General features: G+C 32.3%; 3 protein-coding genes across 4 annotated transcripts; all 3 read right to left on the bottom strand.

The window, feature by feature from the left end:
* Nucleotides 1-1,040: 1,040 nt before the first annotated feature.
* On the bottom strand, nt 1,041-1,646 carry LOC106754341. The gene has a single exon (XM_014636354.1). It carries the CDS (start codon nt 1,644-1,646, stop codon nt 1,041-1,043), a length of 606 nt encoding a protein of 201 aa, XP_014491840.1.
* A 757-nt stretch (nt 1,647-2,403) lies between these two features.
* On the bottom strand, nt 2,404-8,988 carry LOC106754340 (keratin, type I cytoskeletal 9-like). The gene is made up of 4 exons (XM_014636352.1): nt 8,559-8,988; nt 3,361-3,578; nt 3,121-3,175; nt 2,404-2,873 (listed from the first exon to the last, which is right to left on the bottom strand). The coding sequence occupies exons 1-4, from the start codon at nt 8,986-8,988 to the stop codon at nt 2,404-2,406; spliced, it is 1,173 nt and encodes a 390-aa protein (XP_014491838.1).
* Nucleotides 8,989-13,795: 4,807 nt separating this feature from the next.
* Nucleotides 13,796-19,822, bottom strand: LOC106754350 (AUGMIN subunit 4). Of its 2 annotated transcripts, none has more exons than XM_022777924.1 (13): nt 19,596-19,822; nt 19,370-19,417; nt 18,631-18,756; nt 18,112-18,444; nt 17,898-17,997; nt 17,728-17,776; nt 17,110-17,203; nt 16,836-16,907; nt 16,703-16,761; nt 15,878-15,946; nt 15,752-15,803; nt 14,593-14,670; nt 13,796-14,163 (listed from the first exon to the last, which is right to left on the bottom strand). In XM_022777924.1, the coding sequence occupies exons 1-13, from the start codon at nt 19,722-19,724 to the stop codon at nt 14,086-14,088; spliced, it is 1,287 nt and encodes a 428-aa protein (XP_022633645.1). In that variant the 5' UTR covers nt 19,725-19,822; the 3' UTR covers nt 13,796-14,085. The 2 variants fall into 2 exon arrangements, with proteins under 2 accessions (XP_022633645.1, XP_014491848.1); XM_014636362.2 differs by having other exon boundaries at nt 18,121-18,444.
* Nucleotides 19,823-22,189: the final 2,367 nt, after the last annotated feature.

Here is a 22,189-nt window from a genome sequence, read left to right as displayed (position 1 = left end):
GTGGTGTTTCTCTCTGTTGTTATAATGTCACACAAGTTAATTTTGCCTTTTATTTTACCATAATCAAACATGCTCACAAACAGGTTGTCATCACAAGGACTTTTCATGGCTTGTAACTTGGCTGAGCTAAGAAGGAAATTGATTTTTCTGCTCAACAAAATTTCTTGAGTTAAGAGAGGCAATTGTGAATTTTTCTTTTAAGAACAACTCTCTTATCTTTTTCCCAGCATTCCCTTGCAGTGGGCTCTTTCTTTTTCTTCTTTGAATCTTTCTTTTCTCACTTTTCTTTTTCTTTTGCCTTTTTCTGCTTTTGCTTTTTCTTTGTTTGCTCACTGCTTAGAGAGGTGGTTGATGTCCTGGTAACCCCAAACTTGAACCTTTGTCAGTACCTCATCAAATGTTCTCACCTTAACTCAAGGTAAAAATTTTTCAAAAAGGTTTTTCAAACATGTAAGCTCAAGGTTCAAAGGTTAGAAAAATTTTGCTTTCTTTCAGTGGACAAATATTCTGAAGGCCAAAAGATGGCCTTGATAATGTGGAACCTGCAGGCATGTAGTTCAATCACGGAAAATTTGGGCAAAATCATTCATGCTTCCAGAGTAACAACAATTATTTAAAAACAATTCTGAAGCTCAAAACTCACACAGGTAAGCTCATAAGTTCTCATATTCAGAAAAACAACTTGCTCAGTGTCTCAATCAAACTTTATCTCAAGTACCTGTCTCACAAATTTATTATCATGCAACACCTCAACTTTAATCAAATACCAAAATTTTCAAAAACAAACTTGTCACACAAAACGTAGCACAGTTGAATCAAAGCAGTTTAATTCATTCAAGCATAGCACATAAAAAATTAACACAAAAGAAAACACACATGCAAAATAAAATAAAAAATTTAAAAATTAAAAAGTAAAGGTTCAGAGCACTGGGTTGCCTCCTAGCAAGCGCTTCTTTAATGTCACTAGCTTGACCCAATAAGTTCATGTCACATCAGCCAGCTGCATCTTTAATTGTGGTATCATCCTCTCCTTTAGCCTGTCAATTGATCTTTAGCATTTTCCTGTTCACCTTTTTGGTTCTCCTAGAAGTAGGAGATTCAATCTCTATGAATCCATCAGCGGTGAAGTCCTTTATCACCCAGAGTTTCTTGTTGCATTGCACAGGGAGGCCTGGTCTTAGTCCTTCCTGCTTTTTTAAAGGACTTTGATGAACAATTGATCCTTTGTTGTGTTTTTCTTGTTTGGGTACCTGTGACAAAAAATATATTTTACCTTTCTTTCTTGCTTTGGCGGTTCTATTAACTTTCCCGAGTGCATCTTGAAATGCAGCTTTGGGATTGGTTCCATTTTCTTCATGCTTCCGCCCTGTCTTACAGGCACTCAGGATCACCTCCTCTTCTTGATTTTTGAGGGATATGGTTCCCTCATCAACATTTATGATTACTTTAGCCGTCTTCAGGAACGACCTTCCGAGAATAATAGGGATCTTGGTATTTTCCTCCATTTCTAGGATCACAAAATCTACCAGGAACATCAGGTTATCTACTTGCAACTTTACATTTTCTACTACACCATAGGGCCTTTTGGGGGATCCATCTGCCATGAGAAGAGACATCCTGGCTGGCTTCACTTCTAATTCTCCCATCTTCTTGAGAAAAGCCAGGGGCATTAAGTTGATGCTGGACCCCAAGTCAGTTAAGGCTTTCCTAATTTTGTGCTCCCCAATGTTACAAGAAATGGTAAAACTTCCTGGGTCTCCTTCTTTTGGGGGAAGAGTCCTTTGTAAGATCACATTGCAATCCCCTTGTTCTTTGATTGTCTCCTCTTTCAAATTTTGTTGTTTAAGGAGCTTATTTAAAAATTCCTTATATTCAGGGATCTGCTGTAGGGCTTTTGTTATAGGAACCTCTATCCCCAATTTTTTTGAAACTTCTTCAAGGTACCCTACTTGTATTTCTCTTGTATTTTGCTCTTCAGGGTCCTTGATATTTTTTTTTTTTACAATTTTCTTTTTTTTCTTCCTCTTCTTTCTCAACCTCTTCTTTCTCTCTTTCTCTCAATTTTTCTTTTTCCTCTCTTTTTTCTTCCTCATCTGTACTCAAAGTATCTTTTTCTCTCTCTTCCTCTTTCTCACCCTCACTCAATTTTTCTTTTTCTTTCTCCTCACACCTTTTTTCTCCCTTTTCTCATTTTTTATTATTTTCTTCTTTTCTCTCGTTTTCTCTCTCATCCTCCATGCTTGCTATAACCTTGCATTCTTCTTTGGGGTTAACTTCAGTATTAGCCCCAAAGTTTTTGTACGACTTCTCCTGCATTTGATTGACCATTTGAATTAACTAGCCTATCTATGTTTCCAGGTTCTTGATAGCCGCTTCTGTATTTTTCTAATTTGAATGGGTTGCCTACATGAATTGGTTGAGGGTTTCCTGAAGTTGTGCGTTCATGTCTGAAGAGGGGGGTTGTTGCTGCCACTGTTGCTGCTGATGTGGGGGCTTATAATATTGTCCATCAGTTTGCCCAAATTGTCCTGGTCCATTACTTGGGTGAGATCGCCACCCTTGATTGTAATTGTTAGGGCGAAACTGGTTTTGATTGCCCATGTAATTGACTTCTTCATTTAGGTTCTCGGGCATTGCACATTGACCATTAATATGGTCCCCACCACATAATTCACAGAGTTGTTGCTGAAATTGTGCTACATTTTGATGTTCCTTCTGTGGCTGCATCACTTTCTTGGTAAGGATCTCCAATTGTTGAGTGATGATCTTATTTTGGGCGAGCAAGGCATCATAGGGCTCCAGTTGGAAAACCCCTTTAGTTTGGGATGGCATCCCCCTCTCACTGAGTGTCTCATTATCACTACTACCATGTTCTGAATTAATTCATTGGCCTCATCAGGGGTCTTGTATTTGATTCTGCCTCCAGTTGAGGCATCTAGCATTAATTTGGTTTGTGACCCGAGGCCTCCCAGAAAAAAGGAGAATTATTGTTCCTTCATCAAAGCCATGGGTAGGTGTCTTTCTCAGCAAGCTCTTGTATCTTTCCCATGCTTGTCCTAGGGTCTCATCCATGCCTTGTTTAAAAGAAGATATTTCCTGCTTCCCTTGATTGATCTTTACTGGTGGGAAGTATTTGTTGAGGAATTAGGCCACCACATCCTCCCATTGAGTGAAGCTGTTTTCAGGGAAAGACTTCAACCATACTTTAGTATCACCTCTGAGAGAAAAGGGGAATAGGCTTAGTTTGATAGCCTCATCAGGAACCCCATTTATTTTCACAGTGTTGCAGATCTCCTCAAAGGTAGTCAAATGATCATATGGACTTTCATGAGACAGTCCATTGAATTGGTTGCTCTTTACCAGTTGAATTAGAGCAGGCTTCATCTCCATATTTGCTGCATTGACCTTTGGTCTTGCAATGCTGTTGAAGCGATGTGGGCCAACAACTGTGGTATAATCTACCAAGGTACGCCTAGCACGGCTTCCTCCTTCACCAGTGTGAGAAGCCATTTTGTTATTCTCTAGAGAAGGTTCTCTAGATGATTTGTTTGTCCTTGGTCTTTTGCTGGTCTCAAGCCCTTTAAGAAGAGGTTCAAAATTTTTGCTTCAGGTACAATCCTGCATAAACAAACACAAAAAATCTAGAAAATCTTGTTAGCACAGAATAAAATAAAAATAAAATAAAACAAAAATGGAAGTTAGGGATTTAAAAATAAAAATAAACATGGGAAAGATAAAATAAAATAAAATAAAATAAAATAAAGCCAAAATTAATCAAGATTCACAAAAATAGAATAGCTTAAACCGTGAGTCCCCGACAACAACGCCAAAAACTTGTTGGCGCAAATCGGCAAGTGTAACGAGTTGCACAAGTAATATAAAATGGTAAGATCAAGTATCGTATCCTAGAGGACTCTCGACGCTGAACAGTTGTGTGAAAACAAGATTAATTAAGATTTACAAATAAAAAGAGATCATGGTTTGTGTTGCAAAGAAAATAAAATAAACAAAGTAAATGTGATCAATGGCAAAAGAGCACAGAGATGAATGGAGGTTGATTAATATGAGATGACTATGTTGTTGGGTTTATACTTCACCAAGTTCTCTCTCATGTATATAAGAATTCTTCTTTATTCATTAATGCCAACATCCCTCACTAAAACACTTAAACCCGCAATAAGTCTGTCCCTAATTACCAGTTCATACGATTCCTAGCATTCCCAGTAAAAAGATGTGAAGATCAAGAGGTTAAGACGACCAAAGACTCATACCCTCATCCCTGAGCAATATAACCCTTCAGGAGTAAATTAACAAGGACCTGAATTGTAAGGAACCTCCCGACACTCATGCAACTCACAAAACATGCTATTGTATAAGCAAGCATTAAAAACAGATAAAATACTCTAACAATTAATGAAATAAAGCATATGGAATTTAGAACAAATTCAAATACATGAGAGTTCACAAGGTTACATCATTCCCCAACAACAAATAGAGTTTAGTTCCCCATAGACATGGTGGAACCTATGAATAATGGAAGAAAGAAAGAATGAAAAGACTAGAATTTTGGCTAGGAGTGTATTGTTATGCTTGCTCTTGCCAGGGATGCAAAACCTAGAGCCCCAGGGTCCTTTAAATAGTGCAAAACGCGTCCCAAAGTACGACCCGGTCCAAAAGAATCAAATCAGAGTAGAAACAGGGCCCGATCCAGGTCAATTCACGCCCAAGCTTGCATAAGGGTCGCCTAAGCATGAATCAAGGGTCATGTTGGGCTTGAGCACCATTTTTCTCGCCCAGGCCTCGAGCGGCCGTCGCCCGGGCACTAGATCCGTCGCCCGGGCAACCAGTGGTGATCCTCTCTCGCAAATTTCGCATTCAACTTGTAAGTGGGGATGGGAAAGAGATCTAGGAGCTTTGGAGCCTGTGGAATTACCCATGAAGGCTCTCCGGTTGTGAAAAAATAATAGTTGTCAGAAGTAAATAAAATTAAATAAATAAAGAAATTGAAAAAAAAAATGTTTACCATACATAAACGACGGTAGGAGAGAGTTTCAAGGTTCAGATGTACCGGAGACGTCTTGCGGCAAGCGTCGATGCTTTACTCTATTTCCATGGTTTTGAAACCAACAATAAATGTTATATTCTCCGATTTCCCTGTACTGCCCGAGTCGTTCTACAATCTCGTGAATCTGATCTCGACGAGGATTGATAATCCCATGGTTGAAGATGTTCAACAAGATTTTAACTTGGTCTGGGGTGGACCGCCATTTTTTGTAACCCGTCTTAGCTTCTATATATATTTTTTCTAAGTTTTAGTTCATACTTCTTCTATAAAATAATAATAATAATAATAATAAAAATAAAAAGATTTATTACGTTCAAGTTAAGTTCCCATTTAAGTCAAGTTTTCCATTTTGTTTTTTTAGTTTAATTTTCATTGTCTAGTCTTTGAAGTCTCAATGTCCAGAAATAGATCTATTTCACGGTCCTTGCAATGGGTCCTAAGTAGATCTAAGTCCAAAGAGTTAGTATTTTTGCTTGCTTAAATTAAAATAAAAGTTTGTTTTGGTTTGTTTTAACTTTGGTACTTGGCATTGTTCTACCCGAATGTCTCTGTAATACCTTCAAATGAAGGGAGATTAACAACGGTTTTCCAGCCTATATACCTGTGTTTTAAGACAAAGTATTCATTAAGAGAGAACTGGACATAGCTCAAATCGAGTGAACTAGTATAAATATTTGTGGTTTGTTATATTTGTGGTTTTTCCATATACATCTCTTTATAAACGCTGCTTGGAAAAAAGAGTTTCAAAAATACTATTCATCCCTCTATTAGATGTTACTTTGTAAAAAAAATTCAAAAACATTATTCACCCCTTTAGTATTTTCTTGTAATAATAATGATATTTTTTAAAACGAGGACAATGCTTATGGCTCGTGGATTAATGTTTCAGGCAATGACTGTGTATAAAGTTATCAAAGGATGAGATCAAGCTCTTAGTAGATTACATTATCATACTAGTTGACTCAGTTCCTCTACCCACAAATGAGATTTTCACTTGGTACAAGCATTCCAATCTTTTATCGCTTGGCCTAAACACTCGCTTGGTTCTATTTCTGACCCTTGGTACAGACTCTTACTTTACACTTCTTAATTTTAAAGTTTACATGTTATCAATGTCAAAACTTATTTTATTTTTCCAGGTAATTAACAATAGACTCATGGAGAGGAAAAGATTCATTTATCTGAGGATGACCCTCTTGGTGCATTACACCAAGTTTTTGACATCATTGTAGATAAGTCGATGATGGTTGAATATGATCCTAATATATTTTGGAGAAGCTCTAAGATCCCAATGTACTTGCATAGGCAAGATGTCACAGAGCTTGCATCGGGAAGAGAAGAGTTGAATATTACATTAATTCAGCTATGGATGATGTAAGTCTATGGCCAATTATTTATATAAAGTTGATTTATATATCAAGTTACTTATATCAAATGTAATTTTTGATTTCAGATATATGTTTGGTGTAAGTAACATAATGTCGTACAATGATGTGTATGGGTTCATTGATCCCCAAAGCACTCATGAAGGAAATAAATTCGATGACATCCAAACATACGTCACTAACAACTTTGCAAGGGAGAATGAGATATATTTTATCCCTTATATTTGGGTAAGTGAAATTTGTTAACTTCAAAGTCTCATATCTGATTTTAATATATAACAATTAAGTTATTATCAATTTCATGCACCATTGATAGCTACTTATTGTTTCTATACCAGAGAACACTACTGTGTGGTTCTACTCATTGCACAAGTCTCCTCCCAAACATCTTAGACAAGTAGTAGATTGGTAAGAACCTTAATATTTGGACTTTCTTTGTTATATAAATGAATGCATAGCCATTTTTTTAAATACTTCCACTACAAGACTTATGATGTTGTTTGGGAGATCAACTACTAACAATAAAAAGCTTACATGAGGCCAAAACCCCTCCCCTCCCCCCCTCCCCCCTTTTTCTTCGTCACTACTTCGGCACTGAGGAATCGAAGTAGAAACCTTTTTCTATATTACCTTGGTTGGAACCGAGGCCAAAAGTCTTCATCTTTTTACCTCGCCAGTATATGCCTTGGTTTGAAAACCAAAGCCTATAGTCAAAAACAATCGTTGTCGTTTCCTTTCGCTGGACTAGTGAGACCCCCAATTTGCACTTAAAAACCATCCAAAAACATCACTCATTGTATTCTATACATTTCTAAACCATTTTTCTGCTAAATCACCGCATAATTAAGTTTCAATTGACTATACCACAGAGACTAAAACATTATTTTTCCACTTAGACCAATTTGACTAAAACTCACCTATTATAACCTTTATTTTTAGACCAAAATTCCCTACAACCAAGACTAACTTTTCCTTCTCACCAATTCCCATTCAATTAACATAACTAACTTCATAAACATAAAATTCACAATCAAGAACACATCCAAAAAAAATTCATCACATTCTAAAACATTTATCACCGCACCGAGAACCAATTAAATATTTTAAAGCATTCAAATCTCAATTCATAAAAAGGCAGATAAACTTCTATTTTTAACCAAATTCAACACAAACTAATAAAAATCATCAATTAAAATAACTTCAAGAAAGGTCACTAGCTTCCCTTACCTTAGGAAGAATTACGGCTCTAAGAACTCTCAATCGTTGCTTCTATCGCAAGGAACTCTAGAAAAAGCACTTTTGACCTCATTGTGCAAACTTTAGCCTTAAGTCTCTAGTTATTTCAAGCTTGGTCCCCACCCAATTATGCAGTAAGAGTTTTACACTTTTTGGTTGCTTAGTGATGAAGATGGTTAAAAATATGGTTGAAGGTAAACGACGATTAAAGGTGAACTGTGGTTGAAGGCAAACGGTGAACGACGATAGTTAGAGCTTCAGTGAAAGGCGGTTTCTCGTTTCGGTGAACGACATCCCAAAGTGCTATCTCTCGCACAACTTGAGAAATGAAAATTTTGAATCCAAAAATATAAAACCCGCAAACAACAAAACCCCTGAAATCCTTAATCCATCTCTTTCCATGTTATTTTTTTTTAGTGAGCTATCTTGACCAATCACAAACTGACACGTGAACGAAATTAAAATGTTATAAAAAATGGAAGTTAGAATATTATTATCCTTTCATTAAACTAGTGTTAATTTAACAATATAATATCTGGCTAGACTTTTATTAGAGTAAATTTAAACATGTCATTTTTCTTATTATGAAAATAAACTTTAATTAGTTAACTCTCATTAATTTTGTTGGATTTCTTGTGTTTTAATTCTTTTGAAAGCTAAATTCATTTCATATTTTATTAAATTTTTTTAATTAAGTCTAAAATTTTGTTACATTACTTTTTATGAATATTTTTCTGTTATTGTGAAAACTAATTAGTTAGCAAATTAACTTAAATATGTCTTTTGTATATATAGACAAATTAAAGAGATGTCAAAAGAAGAACATGTGGTGTCCAATAGTAAAAAGCCAAGGACAATTTTGATAAGTTCACCTTCTTCATGTCTACTTTTACTCACACCGTCACCATCTTCACCTCCACCATCACCACTATCATCTTCACCTTTACCACCTCTACTAGCTTCACCTCCACCACCACCACCTCCATCAATATCACCAGTTTCACCACTACCACCAACATTATGTTCACCTACATCACCACCTTCACCTTCACTATTACCATTTTCACTTTTACCACCATTATTTTCACATCCACCTCCACCTCTACCTCCATTTTCACCTCTATCACCATTATTATTTTCACATCCATCTCCACCTCTCCCACCATTTTCACATCTATCTTCACCACTATCATTTTCACATCCATTTCCATCTTCACCTCCACCTTTACCACCATTTTCTCCTCTATCATCACCACAATTTTCACCTTCACCTCTACAACCACCACCGTCAAGGATAACCATAATAGGTCCAAAACCTCCACCACCACCACCACCAAAGTCACTAGTTTTGCCAGTGGAATTTAGGAATCTATTCACTGAATTGAGTTGAAGTGATCTTAATATTTTGATTCACAAGAGACTTTTCTCTTTAGATGTGAAGCCAAATAATAATCGTTTATCACTACCAATTAAAAAAAATTAAATGTAATTTTCTCATTCAAGATGAGACTATAAAGTTGGATGAAAAAGAAAATAAAAGTGTTATTAGTTTGGAAGTGACCATGTTAGACCCTTGTATTATACTCTACTAATAAAGAAGTGGACTATAAAAACAAGCACCTACAACCTCGTAAAGACATGAAATAGGAATGTGTTAAAAGAAAATCAAAAATTGCAAATATGATCTTTTAAGATTAACAACAAATTAGATTTATTATTAAACAAACTTTAAATATTAATGTCATATACAAAATATTTCTTTTATTTTTTTAGTTTTTGTTAAATAAAATGTAGTTTCTCTTCGATATTTATTAGTTTTTATGAAGTATATATTTTTTAAATGTATTTAATATTTTAAAAAAGGCATTTGATTGGTTCTTTTAGGGGTTAAATATGTTTTTCGTCCCCCAACTATTAGCTGTTTTTGTGTTTAATCCTTCTTTCAAAGTATAGTACAATTTAGTCTTTCAACTTTAGAAAACTATGGTTTTAGTCTTGTTTTACCAAATTTTTTAAACTTTATTTGTTGTTTCAAGCACGTTACATTATAGTATTTGGATTGTTTACACTGATTGACATATTTTTACTTCAATGTTAATTGAGAAATGCGTTTGAAATAGCAAATAAAGTTAAAAAAATTTGATAAAAATGACTAAAACCAGAGTTTTCTAAAGTTGAAGAACTAAATTATACTATACTTTTTGAAAGAGAGACTAAACACAAAAACGATCAATAATTAAGAGACGAAAAACATATTTAACCCTTCTTTTAATAAGACGGGCCTTAGTTATATAAATTGATCTTTTAAATAATATCGCATCAAACATATTTATTAATTAGAAAACGAGTTAGGTTGAATAAAAATATTTATTAATCACTAGGGATGAAACCGAGTTAGGTAGAATAAAGATACTGTCTAGATAGTCTCTATTGATAACTCAAGTCACTCAACTCACTGCCCGCTAGGATTTTTTAAGGGTGTATCGTTCAATACCCATTTTCAACCAGAAAATAATTAAAAAATATACTTTAGTGATCAACTTTTGAAAAGAAAAAAAAAAAGACATATCAGGAAGAAACACCCAACAACTGCAGTCTTAAAAAGAGAGAGATAAAGAGTATTTAGGAGAACGCGTACCTCCAGCAAATAAAAAACGTAGAAAAGAAACCCCGAAAATCAAAGAACAAACAAAACCCTAATTTCAAATCCCAAATCAGAACAAAACCTCAATTAGAACCAAGAGAGAGAAAAAGAGAGAATGAAGCCTATTCCCTGCAATTAGAGCTGAACCAACAAGAAGAAGAAAAGAGCCATCCCTTAAGCGAGAAACTCGCACACGACCAATGAGAGGGAAAATCACACCCAAGCAAGTCCATCCGCAAGAAAAGCAGCAAAGTGAGGAAAATTTTCTAATTTGATAGTATGTCTGCGATTCAACATCTGATATGGTTAGGTAAAGAGTAATGTAACTCCTTTTTTTCTTTTTATTTAAACAAAGGTAACTGAAAAGTTATTAAAATTTCTTTTTCTTTAAGAGTAATAAAAAAATAATTTTAAAAATATAAATTAAATTATTATTATTAGTTTTTACGAGTAACAGCGGATCGGATAGTATTATACTCACATCCGAACCGTTTAGAAGAGAATATTAAAATATAAACTATCTATTCGTTATCTTTGGATAATAAATATATGCGGATAATAAGATATTGGTAATGGATTTTTTTTGCATCTCTATTAACTACTATTATAAATTACATATTTCCTAAAGTTAATTTGGTAATTTCCTTCTGTTTATTTTAAAATTATGGAGTTACGTAAAGAAGTATTATTTTCTTAAATATAATTTTAAATTTTCAAATCTACTGTACTATACATATGTTTTCTTTTATCATAAATAATTAGTTCGAAATATTTAAATTTAAATAATCATTTATTTAAAAGATAAAACCATAATCTAGTTATTTTAATTTAATAATACCTAAAATCAAATCAAATTAAATTAATGAATGATGAAATTGATAAAATAATTATTTTAATTTTAAAAAATATTACCTAAAAATAATTATTTAAAGAATAAAAATGTGAAGACAACTATTTTAATATTAAAAAATCGCTAAGTAAAATTGAAAAAAAAAAAAAGTCAGTGAAAAGATAAAACTGAAACAAAAAACTGGTGAAAAGATAAAATTGGAAAAAAGATAGTGTAGACCAAATGACAATATCTTTGTATAATTATACAAATATAAGAAAATATATACATATAACTTCATTAACTAACTTAATTAAGACAGTAGAAAATTTTATCTGATTAGATACATAGAATACAAAATAAAATTTTCAAAAAAAAAATTCTATCATTACACCTCTTAACATATTCATAAAATTGAGAAAATTTAATATTTTTGTCATTAACTATTTTCATATATTTAAACAATAAGTACATTCATAAATGGAAAAAAAATGAAAAATAGGAGTTTATTGATTTCAATATATATTAATAAAAGATAAGAAAATACTTTATTTCAATTACAAAATAGAGACTTTGAATTATTAAAATTTTGTGACACTCTCAACTGACTTTTCATATTCGTATCTACTTCATTTTAAAATACGTTTGATTGAGGAGAGCTGTGTAGAAACACTTAGGCTTTGTTTGGACAGAGAAAGAAATAAATTTAAGTGGACTTGGAGGTTGAATTTGAAATTGTTTAGATTAAAAGAAAAATAGATTGATTTGAATATATTTGAGAAAAATAAATTATAAAAATTGATAAATTTAAAGATATTTTAATTAATAAAATTAAAAATTATTATTATTAATGTTATTATTATTATTATTATTTCTATTTAATAATTATTTATATCAAAATTTAAATTTATTTAAAAATAAAATTACACCCTTTCCTCATAATTATTTTATTTTGATTTGCATGCTTTCTTCAGAAACAGTAAATCACTACATTTCTGTCCGCCGAAACAAACAAGCCGCTAGGGTTAGGTCCACATATATAAAATATAGAACATATTTAAATGAAAGTCAACGTTACTAATTTGGTAATCAATTAATAGATAAATGCTGTATAATTTTGAAATTAAAATGATAAAATTTGTATAAAAGTGTAAAAATTTAGTGGTAAAAAGTATTCTACTAAACCTAAATACTATATAATTTAAATATATGCTTATACTATAAAACAAATCAGAATTGACAATTTTCAAAAGAAACAACCAATTAATAATTTTCTCTATTTATATCAAAATTATTAATCTTCTTAATATAAATATAACAAAAAGAAAAGTATCTTTCGGCTTTATGCTAAAGTTGAGTATCTAACTTTCCAAAGCTCATCGATCATGGTGATACATATTTGATGACAAGTAAAATAGTTTAATAAATAATTAACTTTAAAATTTGATGCAGAAATTTCCATTTTAAAATTCAATAATTCAGTTTGTTTGCTTCAATTTGTCTTCCACCTGCATTCACCCAAACCTCTTTACACAATAGTGAAGGGAAAAGGTGACATACAAATCACGAGCACAGTAGACAATCTTGCAACAACTTCCACAAACAAACTTCAATAACTTTACACATATTATGAACAAGCATTCGACTACAAAACTAGTCTAATTCAGGTTCAGATGATATAATTGTGCACAATATTATTAAATTTTATCATTAAAATCATCAAATTCTTACTACTTTTAAATAAAATTTAAATTTGTTGAGACGATTATCTAAAAACCTTTTAGTTTGAAATTTAACAAAATCGTCTAACAAAATAGTGTCTATAAAAATAACTTTCGAGAATAACGAACTAAACACAATATATATGTTAAACAATATTCTGAATACAATGTCTATCATAAACCCTAAAGAGAATAATCTAACATAAACACAATAGATTATTCTAAACATAACTATTTGATAAACAAAATACACTAAATGCTATAGAACAAAGACTAAACTAAACTCTACACTGTAACGGTTTAAATCCAAATGAATGATTAGTACTTATTTGTATGTTGTTTTGTTTCTCTTTATCTATGCAAATCATATAAAGACAAATGCTATTCAAATGTTCTACGTTAGTTTAAAAGAATGTTAAAAGATGTGAAGACATTCTAAAAATGTTTCTTCAATGCTACGTCTGTTGAATCCATACAAGCTGTACAATTGCCTTGATCTAACCTTATGCAAAAGACTATGATACCTACGTCAAAGTCAATGTTTCTCAGTAACTAATCTTTTTTTAAGTTATCTATATAAAGAAGACCGCGAAAATAGAAGACCAACAACTAATTGCATATACTCTTACATTGACATTCTCTTGCATTGTCTAACTCTTTGAAACAGAAAACTCTTTATAACAAGTTTTCATATAAACTTTGTATTGACTTAAATTCTCTCTAAGAGAGCTTCTCAATCTAGACTTGTTTTTAAAAACATTCTTCTGTTTTTGGATAATCAAAAGTGATATAAAACAGTTAGGTGTTTAAAAAAAGATTACCATATCTTGTTTTATTGGTTTTGATTAATTAATTAATTATTTTTAAATAAAAACAGAAAATAATGTTCAATTATTTAGAGTCGCTGGATCAAGATAGGTCTAAAATAATATTAGTGTTATAATGATGCTAGTAAAAAACTACAATGGTGGAATACAAGGAGTAAAGACTCCGATGCATCTTAAACTTAGAAACAACTGGCTTTCCTTTTTCTCCTCTATCATCAGGTAAGGTAATGCGAAGTAGTCTAAATATTTAAACAGGCTCACATATTGAAGATTACACACCTTTATCAATCATTAGGGACATGATTAATAATGAGTTATGGAAAGGGGCGTCTTAAATATCATTTACATGAAGCTATTCAAAGCAAGGAGATAAAACCTCTATGCGCTAGGTTTATCTGGCAAACGTTTCAGATCCATTTCAACTTGGTGGATTGTCCATTGCATGTTCTCCAATTTCTGCACAATGTCACCAACATATGAAACTTGAAAATAAATAAATAAACAGACGTAGGAAATTGAAACGATGAGTTTCTTATATCATCATATATCTTTGTTTTTGTCATCATAAACAAGGAAAGTTTCAGGGACAAACCGAATATAAATACTAGAGAGAATTGAATAGAAGTTGGTTGACATAAGTTTGGTAGAAAACGCGAGTAGCAGTTGACAGAAGCAGTTCAACAAGTCTTTTAAACAAAATTTGGGGTTCGATTTTCAGTTACAATATTTAGTTACAACTTAAGGTACTGCTTTACTTCATAAATGGACAGGCTTGGTGGGAAAGGATTAGTTGGATGTCAACCAGAAGCCCCAAATAACTGTTAGTTATAACAACAAATATATTTGGTAGAAATGAGGTAAATATTTGAGCTAAACTGGTATTACCTGCACAATGTCATGGTACTGCCTTGCAATATTATCAAAGTGAGGATCAACACCCTGGTACTCGCGCAGCCGGGTAACCTGGTTTAAAGGTAAGAATATAACTAGCACAGACATGATGAAGTATTGGAGCAGAGTAGGAAAAGACGATCACAATGAGACTAAAAATAAATTGAAAATCTGCTGTGTAAACTTGTCTATAAGTACCAATAAGAAAGATAACAAAAATGTAAAATAAATTAAATTTCTCAATTAATTTATAATCAATTTTTACATTTCAACCTTTACAAAAGCTCTCTAATCTATCTCATTTAATATGATTAAGGTGCATAAATTGATTTTAAGTTGTAAAAGTTTGATTTATGAAAAAAAGAATAGCTATACAAGGTCTTGATACTAGAAGGAAAACTACTTAGTACAAACCACTAACCGAAACTATGTTATATAACTATTTCACAGATGAAAGAAAAATTAGATTGGGGGTACTGGTTAAGATACTGACAGTGAACCCTTGGCACAGACTCCACATTTCAAAATTCCACATTAACAACAATCTACTATAATTTTCTTAGGTTTCTGTAACAAAGAATGCACACTTTTATGATGTAGATGATGGTATTACTTCACAATTTGCTCCTTCATGTGCATGTTTCAATTTCCTTCAAATGCATGCTTCAATTCCTAATTCTCTTATTCTGTTCTGGAGTTGCAACATCCATCAAAGTACTTTAATCTCATTCATATTATAATAAGTAACAAATGTTTCTTGTTCAATTAAAACCGTCACAGGAATGAGGAGACTTGAGATTACTGTATAAAAAATGATAATGTATTTAAGATTTGAATTTGAACCAATGTGCTATAATTTTCCCGTTAAAAGTTCTCTGATCATCCATATGTGGGGGAACACTAGAAAAGAAAATAACTAGACTGAAAAGGCGTCAATACATTATTTTCAATGCATAAGAAATCACAAGATGCTCTCAACACGGAAGGCATTTTCTGAGCTAATTTGACAAATTTACCTCACCTCATCACATTAACATTTTTTTTTTCTGGTGAAGAACTCAATTCATGGTAAGAAACTACATAGAACTAAAGTTAATACCTACTAAATTAGGTTAGTTCTAACTAAAATATGCACAAGGACACAGGAACATACCGCTTTGTTATATGCAATAGAAGCTTCTTCTGTTGCCTCAACAAGATATTTCCTAACATTGAAAAACAAGAAATGGTGTATTAACAGTAAAGAGTGCTCATAGAATTGTAAAGATTTTATTCATACCTTATCTTATGAAGGGCAGGTATGGATTCCTTAGTGTAAGTTTCAAGCAGGAGAACGTGTTCCAGAACCCTGACAAGAAATTGGTAATATCAGAATTACAAGAGTCTGACAAAATTAACATATCGTTGCTAATATCTGGACTTAAATCAGACTACCATTTTGAACAAACTTAGACAAATCATGTTTCTCTCTGATTCAGGGTGGAGGTAGAAAAATGTTACAGATAACGTATGCAAATAGTAATATAAAAAAACTAAAGGAACTTAAGAGTTAATAATAGAAATACTATTATCTCAATTTAAAACGAATTAATTTCAAGAAGTATGCCTTGAGTTTCAGACTCAACATCCTATCGTTTAGGCTCAACTGCATCCAATTCTTTTTGCACTTTTTTCCCTTTGTCCTCACTAAAATATAACCATTGTACATTCAACAAATTTACTGTTATGTATTTTTGCAACCAATCATCCTGCTAACAGCTAAATTATATACTATAGAAGACATTCTCGAGATGAACCCATCTATATTACATTGTCTAGATGTTAATATATATAAAGTTTAATTTCTTTTTTTTTTAATTACCTTGACCCATAAATAGAAGCAAAGTTTTGCATCTCACTGGTGTACAAGAAACACCCTCTTTGGAATTTACAACACGGTCTATTACACATAAAAGCAAAATTATTTTTACCAAATTATCTCATATGAGACTTTCTATTATATATCAATTATTAGATTTATCATCTCATTTCTAGTTACTTCAAATTTCAGTATATTTCTGGTGAAGAACAATGAAAATATATAGGTATCAGATAAGAAACTAACCTCAATTTAGCACTCATGGTCTCACATCTTTTACAGAGCCATGTCTTTTGCAGGTCATCCTACAAGTACAGAGGATTAGTCAAGATATGTGTTTAGCAATCAATAAAGTGGAATTCATTAAATGAATGCTGACGTATTTGTGTTGATGCTCCAACTTCAAATCTTTGACAAGTTTAATAAGCACTGCAAGTATCTGCTCCAAGACCTATTTAAGCATAATGACATTCAGAATCTACATGCCACCATAAACATGTTACCAAAAATGAAATACAACTTATAATGCATAATACACCACACAAGTAAATTTTTTTATCTCTCTGACAGGCACACAGATTTAATATGGGAGTTTCAGAGAATGTTTGCGTCCACAAAAAGATGGTTCTTGTACTAAATGTTTGTGCACATACATTGTAATATTCGGCAAACTTTCTATCTGCAGAATATAGGTCATCACGCAGTGCTGTTTCCTCTCTTTCAATCTCCTCAATCAACAATTTCACCCTGGTAAAGTAACGGGAGAAAAAAAAGCAAGAAAGTTTAGTTTACAGTCATTTTTCTAGGATGGGACTCACAAGCACCATTTCAAATATTTGCTGTTAGCATAGCATATACATGCAACAGCAAATGAGATAGATCCTTCACCTAGAATTCAAAATAAAATAACATTTTTTGAAAGAAAAGAAAAAAAATCTCCATCCTGCTGACAAAAAAAACCAAAATCAAATAAACCTTTATTGTTACAATCACTAAAATTAAAGCAAACTCTTATCAGGCTCTTTCATCATTATAATAATCTAAAATTGGATGAATACCGATCTGACCTCATCCAACAACTTTAACATAAATACGGACGTGATTTTGTGGGCCAGTAAATTATAGTTGACTATATGTAATAAAACTCACAAGTCTCATCGTGAGAGTTGAGGCAAGACTAAAACTGGCTAGCCATATAAGCCATAACTTCTTATGTAAGTGAATGCATTGCCAAAAAAGAAAAGAACTAGACTACTCAAATGAACATAAACCTTTCCGGAAGTCGAGAACTTGAACTTTGACTTGCAGACGATGAAGAATCTGAAACAAGAAATGAGGAAATGAGGAATCAGCCAGCACATAAAATCAAAACGGTAACCAAGGAAAATCAGCAATTCTCAACAACAACTCTGTATATAAGTAATAAGCAGTTCACAGTTACCATTATCATCTAATACAAATGCGTCTGATAATTTTTCACATTTCATTTTCAAGCGAGCATCCACCTCCCGTGAAACAGACAAGCGATATTCAGTCATATCCTAAGGATATTGTTAACGTGTCAATAATGAAAAGCATAATACTTAATCAAATAAAATAAAAACATAAATCTACCACAGAAAGAGCATTCTTAGCTGACTTTCACATGCAATTACATAGTATACCACAGATAACGGTGTTTTCTGGCGCTGAGTTTGCCACAAATAAGCAGGCGTAATTCCCAAAAACCGATTTGGAACACCACCAACACCAGGCTCCACTGGATCCGAAGCAACAAGAGCAGAATTAGTCCCACTAACAGAGCTGTTTGGAGTGTTATAATTAGAAGAGTTGGCCCCACTAACAGTACTGTCAAGGGAGCTTCGAGACACTACACTTAGCTTTTCAATGTCCTCATCATGAACTTCCCCATCTTTGGAGATAAGAGGTAGTCTCAATCGTTGAGCTGCTTCAGCAACAACCATTTGATGCTCTAGAGTCTGATAAACCTGGCAAAATACATACATGTAAACTTTTTTTAAATCAATATAGACCAATGTGCCAAAAACTTAGAAACATATAAACAAAAACTGCCAAGACTCAATGTATCAAAGACCAAAAATCAACAACATTCTCACAGAGGCCATGTATTTGTTCATGAATCAAACTAACTTTTCAGAAACAACAATCAAAACCTGAGGAGTGTTCCTCAACCCCAGCTGTGGATAAAGGTTGCCAGTATCTCTAATTCCACCAAGGTTAGATACAGAAATGGCTTGCTGATACTCTTCCACCATTGCAATAGCCTCAGAATATATCGCCTGTGCAACCAGATCCCCATATGAGAAATACAAATCACAAAGCACAAAGGTATTAAAAATATTAGTAAGGAGAGTAGATCGCATGATTTTCAGTCCTTCAAAGAGTGTGAAGACAAAGAAATAAATTGGAAGTTGATAGGAAGTATCTTATGGCAAATAATATTTTTGAAGTTTTGGACTTTAACCAAACTGAATAACATCATGTCATACATACAAGTAGCAAATCTCACCAATCGTGATAAAATAAAATTGTTATTGTTGTTGCAAGAAAACAATCACACTATACTTAACCAACACGATCCAGTAATACCGAAAACTGCAATCTTACTCCCAAAATATCACAGTTCTTAGTTCAAATATACATACCATTTTAGCAAATCTCTATTTTAAACTTAGATGCAGTATGGCGTTTACAATGTTATACAATCAGAATTGAGATTTCATCTTAGTAGTCGTCGTAATCTTTTAAACAAGTCATATTCCACTGATTACCGAAGTAAAATCCTAATTCTGATTAAATAACAACACAAGCAGCACCCAAAAAGAATTGTATATGAGTTTTATCCTTTCAACAAACACATACTATAAACTAATTATGTAAATAAAGCTTTACCATGGCTTCCAGGTAACGCAGTCTTTCCCTGCACATTTCCTCTCTGGCCTGCAAAATAACACAAAAAGATTAATACCCAACTAAATTTTATTCAACTTCTGGGGAATTTGACAAAAACGGGTAAAAAAAAGTACAAATTTTGAAAAGAAGAACGGAGGAGCCATATGGCAACTGTAGTGGGACATTTCACAAACACAGAGAGATCAGAATGGGGTGAGAGAAATACGAGTTGGAGATCATTGAAGAGAGGCTTGGAGATGAGAGATCCATCGGGAGCGAAGCAGTGGCGCTCCAGCTGATCAACCACCTGCGCCACGTCGGCAGGGAGGTTCTGGCCGTGCAAGCCCTTCACCATCTACCAATACGGTGTCGTTTTCAGTCAGTTCACTGTTGTTGTGTTTGATACCTTCCGCTAGAAGAAGCGCCAAGTTTGTTGAAGTTCAACATCCCAATTCTCAAAACCGACCAATTTAAGATATTTAAAATTATAGAAATAATATGTTATCTCTTTTAATTATTTTCTAATAATAATAATTTTACAATAATAATAATAATAACAACAAGAAAGTACCGTTAAAGAATTTAATTGAAATTAACATTATTCAGATCTTATATATATATATATATATATATATATATATATATATATATATATATATATATATATATATATATATAACGTTACAATTCTGGAAATCATGAAAAAACTTGTAACAATTTAAAATTTTCGCAACCACAATTAATTCCTCATTGAATCCAATTAATTATTACAATTCCATTATTCATATCACATTGTTTACAAATACATTAATATGTAAAACTTCTAATGTCATTAACCAATTCAATAAAAAAAAATTATACAATTCTTTAATTCTTTGTATAAAACAAATAAAACTCTTGTGAAATTTTCCCATTTGTAAATCCCTCCTCTCATCAAACATTACTTCACAAAAATCTACATTTCTATATGTGCTCTCGTAGGGGATCTAGAATTATTTGAAACAACAATAAACATACATAAATACGATACACAAATACGGTTTCCTGATCACACAATACATACTCACATAAAACACCCACTTGTAAAATACCACACAAAATATCATAACCACGTTGTTTGCATACTCACATAGACATCGGTTTCCTGACAAGCCAACGTCTATGACTGCACGGTGCCATTATCGTAAATAATTTGGTAAATTAGACGTCGATTTCACGGTAAGGCGACGTCTATGACATTGTAGACGTCCAACATGCCGCAAACCTACGTCTAATTGCCTGAGGTAGGTGATAAGACAGTCAATTGACGTCGGTGTTCAGGGGGTCGACATCTACTGGGATGCAATTAATGTTGTTCACCTAATTCTCAGGCACTTAGACGTCACTTAGTCAAACGGCGACGTCTAAGACCTATTTGGAAGACGGGAAGACAAAAAATTATTCAATTTAGACGTCGGTGTTGAGGGGAAGCGACGTCTATGTGCCTTTAATTAATTATGTTCACCAAACTCGAGGGACATAGACGTCGGTTAGAAGGGCACCGACGTCTAAGTTATTATAGACGCCGACTCTCCATCACAACTGTAGTGAAGATCCTTAACAGGAAATCAAACGTCAATCGGTTCAGCTTTCTAGACGTCAGATAGACGTCGAATCTCCTGGAAACCGACGTCTAATGGGTATTAATGTTAACTTGAATGTCATATTAGTTAGATATCAGACATCTATTTGACTATAGACGTCGATTTCCGAGCAACCGACGTCCTATTTCATTTTAAATAAATCGCAGACTTTTCACGACATTCAGTTCGCGTCTTCCTTATTTTTTGTACTTAGGTTAATATTAATCGCATTATACTTCTTTTTCTATATAAATTTGAAACTTTTGAAGGAAACTAATTGCGATGTATGACTATGTAGTGTAGGATCGCACCATTTCCTGTGAATTTTTTTTTTACAAGTTTTAGTTTAATTTAAGAGGAGATATTTAATTCAAATATTACAGTCACGATTAATATGACCTAAAAATATTATATTCACATGTTTTAAAAAATAAATATAATTTTATTACTTAAAGAAATTCATAATAATAATAATAATAATATTATTATTATGTAAAAATTTATTTCATATATTATTAATGTCGTATGATTGTTTCTTAATCAATGAATTTTATGTTATAATAACTGAAAAAAAATATATTCTTTATATAATCTTTTAATTAAATATAAGTAGGATAGGATACGATAATTAGATACTTTGATGATTTGATACCATGAAAATTATTTGACTTTCACAAAGTATTTAATTTGTAAAATAGCTAGAACAATCATAAGAAGATATTATTATGTTTCACTAAATTATAGTTATTTTTTGAATTTCATTAAACTAATATCTTGTTAGACTTTTATTAGTTTAAATTCAAACACTTTATATTTTGATTATGAAAACGAAATTTAATCAGTTAATTCTGATTAATCTTCTTAGATTTCTTGTGTTTTAATTCTTTTAGAAGCTAAATGCAATTCATATTTTATTAAATTTTTTTAATTAAGTCTAGAATTTTGTTCAATTACTTTTTTTATGAATATTTTCTTTCGATGTGAAAATTAACTAGTAAAAAATTCATTTTTTAACTCACATAATAGGTTTCAGTTTTATTAAATCGAAGCTTATCAAAATGCGGTGACACTTTTGTAATTAAGTCAAACTTATATGTCTCGATTCAAAGAGAACCAAAACATAAAAGGTCTATAATCTTGATTACAAAGAGAACTAAGGCCTAAAACCACAAAAAAGTACACCTGTCCATCTGCAGAA

Source organism: Vigna radiata, unplaced genomic scaffold (genome assembly GCF_000741045.1).
Source record: "Vigna radiata var. radiata cultivar VC1973A unplaced genomic scaffold, Vradiata_ver6 scaffold_294, whole genome shotgun sequence".
Lineage (NCBI taxonomy): Eukaryota > Viridiplantae > Streptophyta > Magnoliopsida > Fabales > Fabaceae > Vigna > Vigna radiata.
This window is presented reverse-complemented; position numbering and strand designations above follow the sequence as displayed.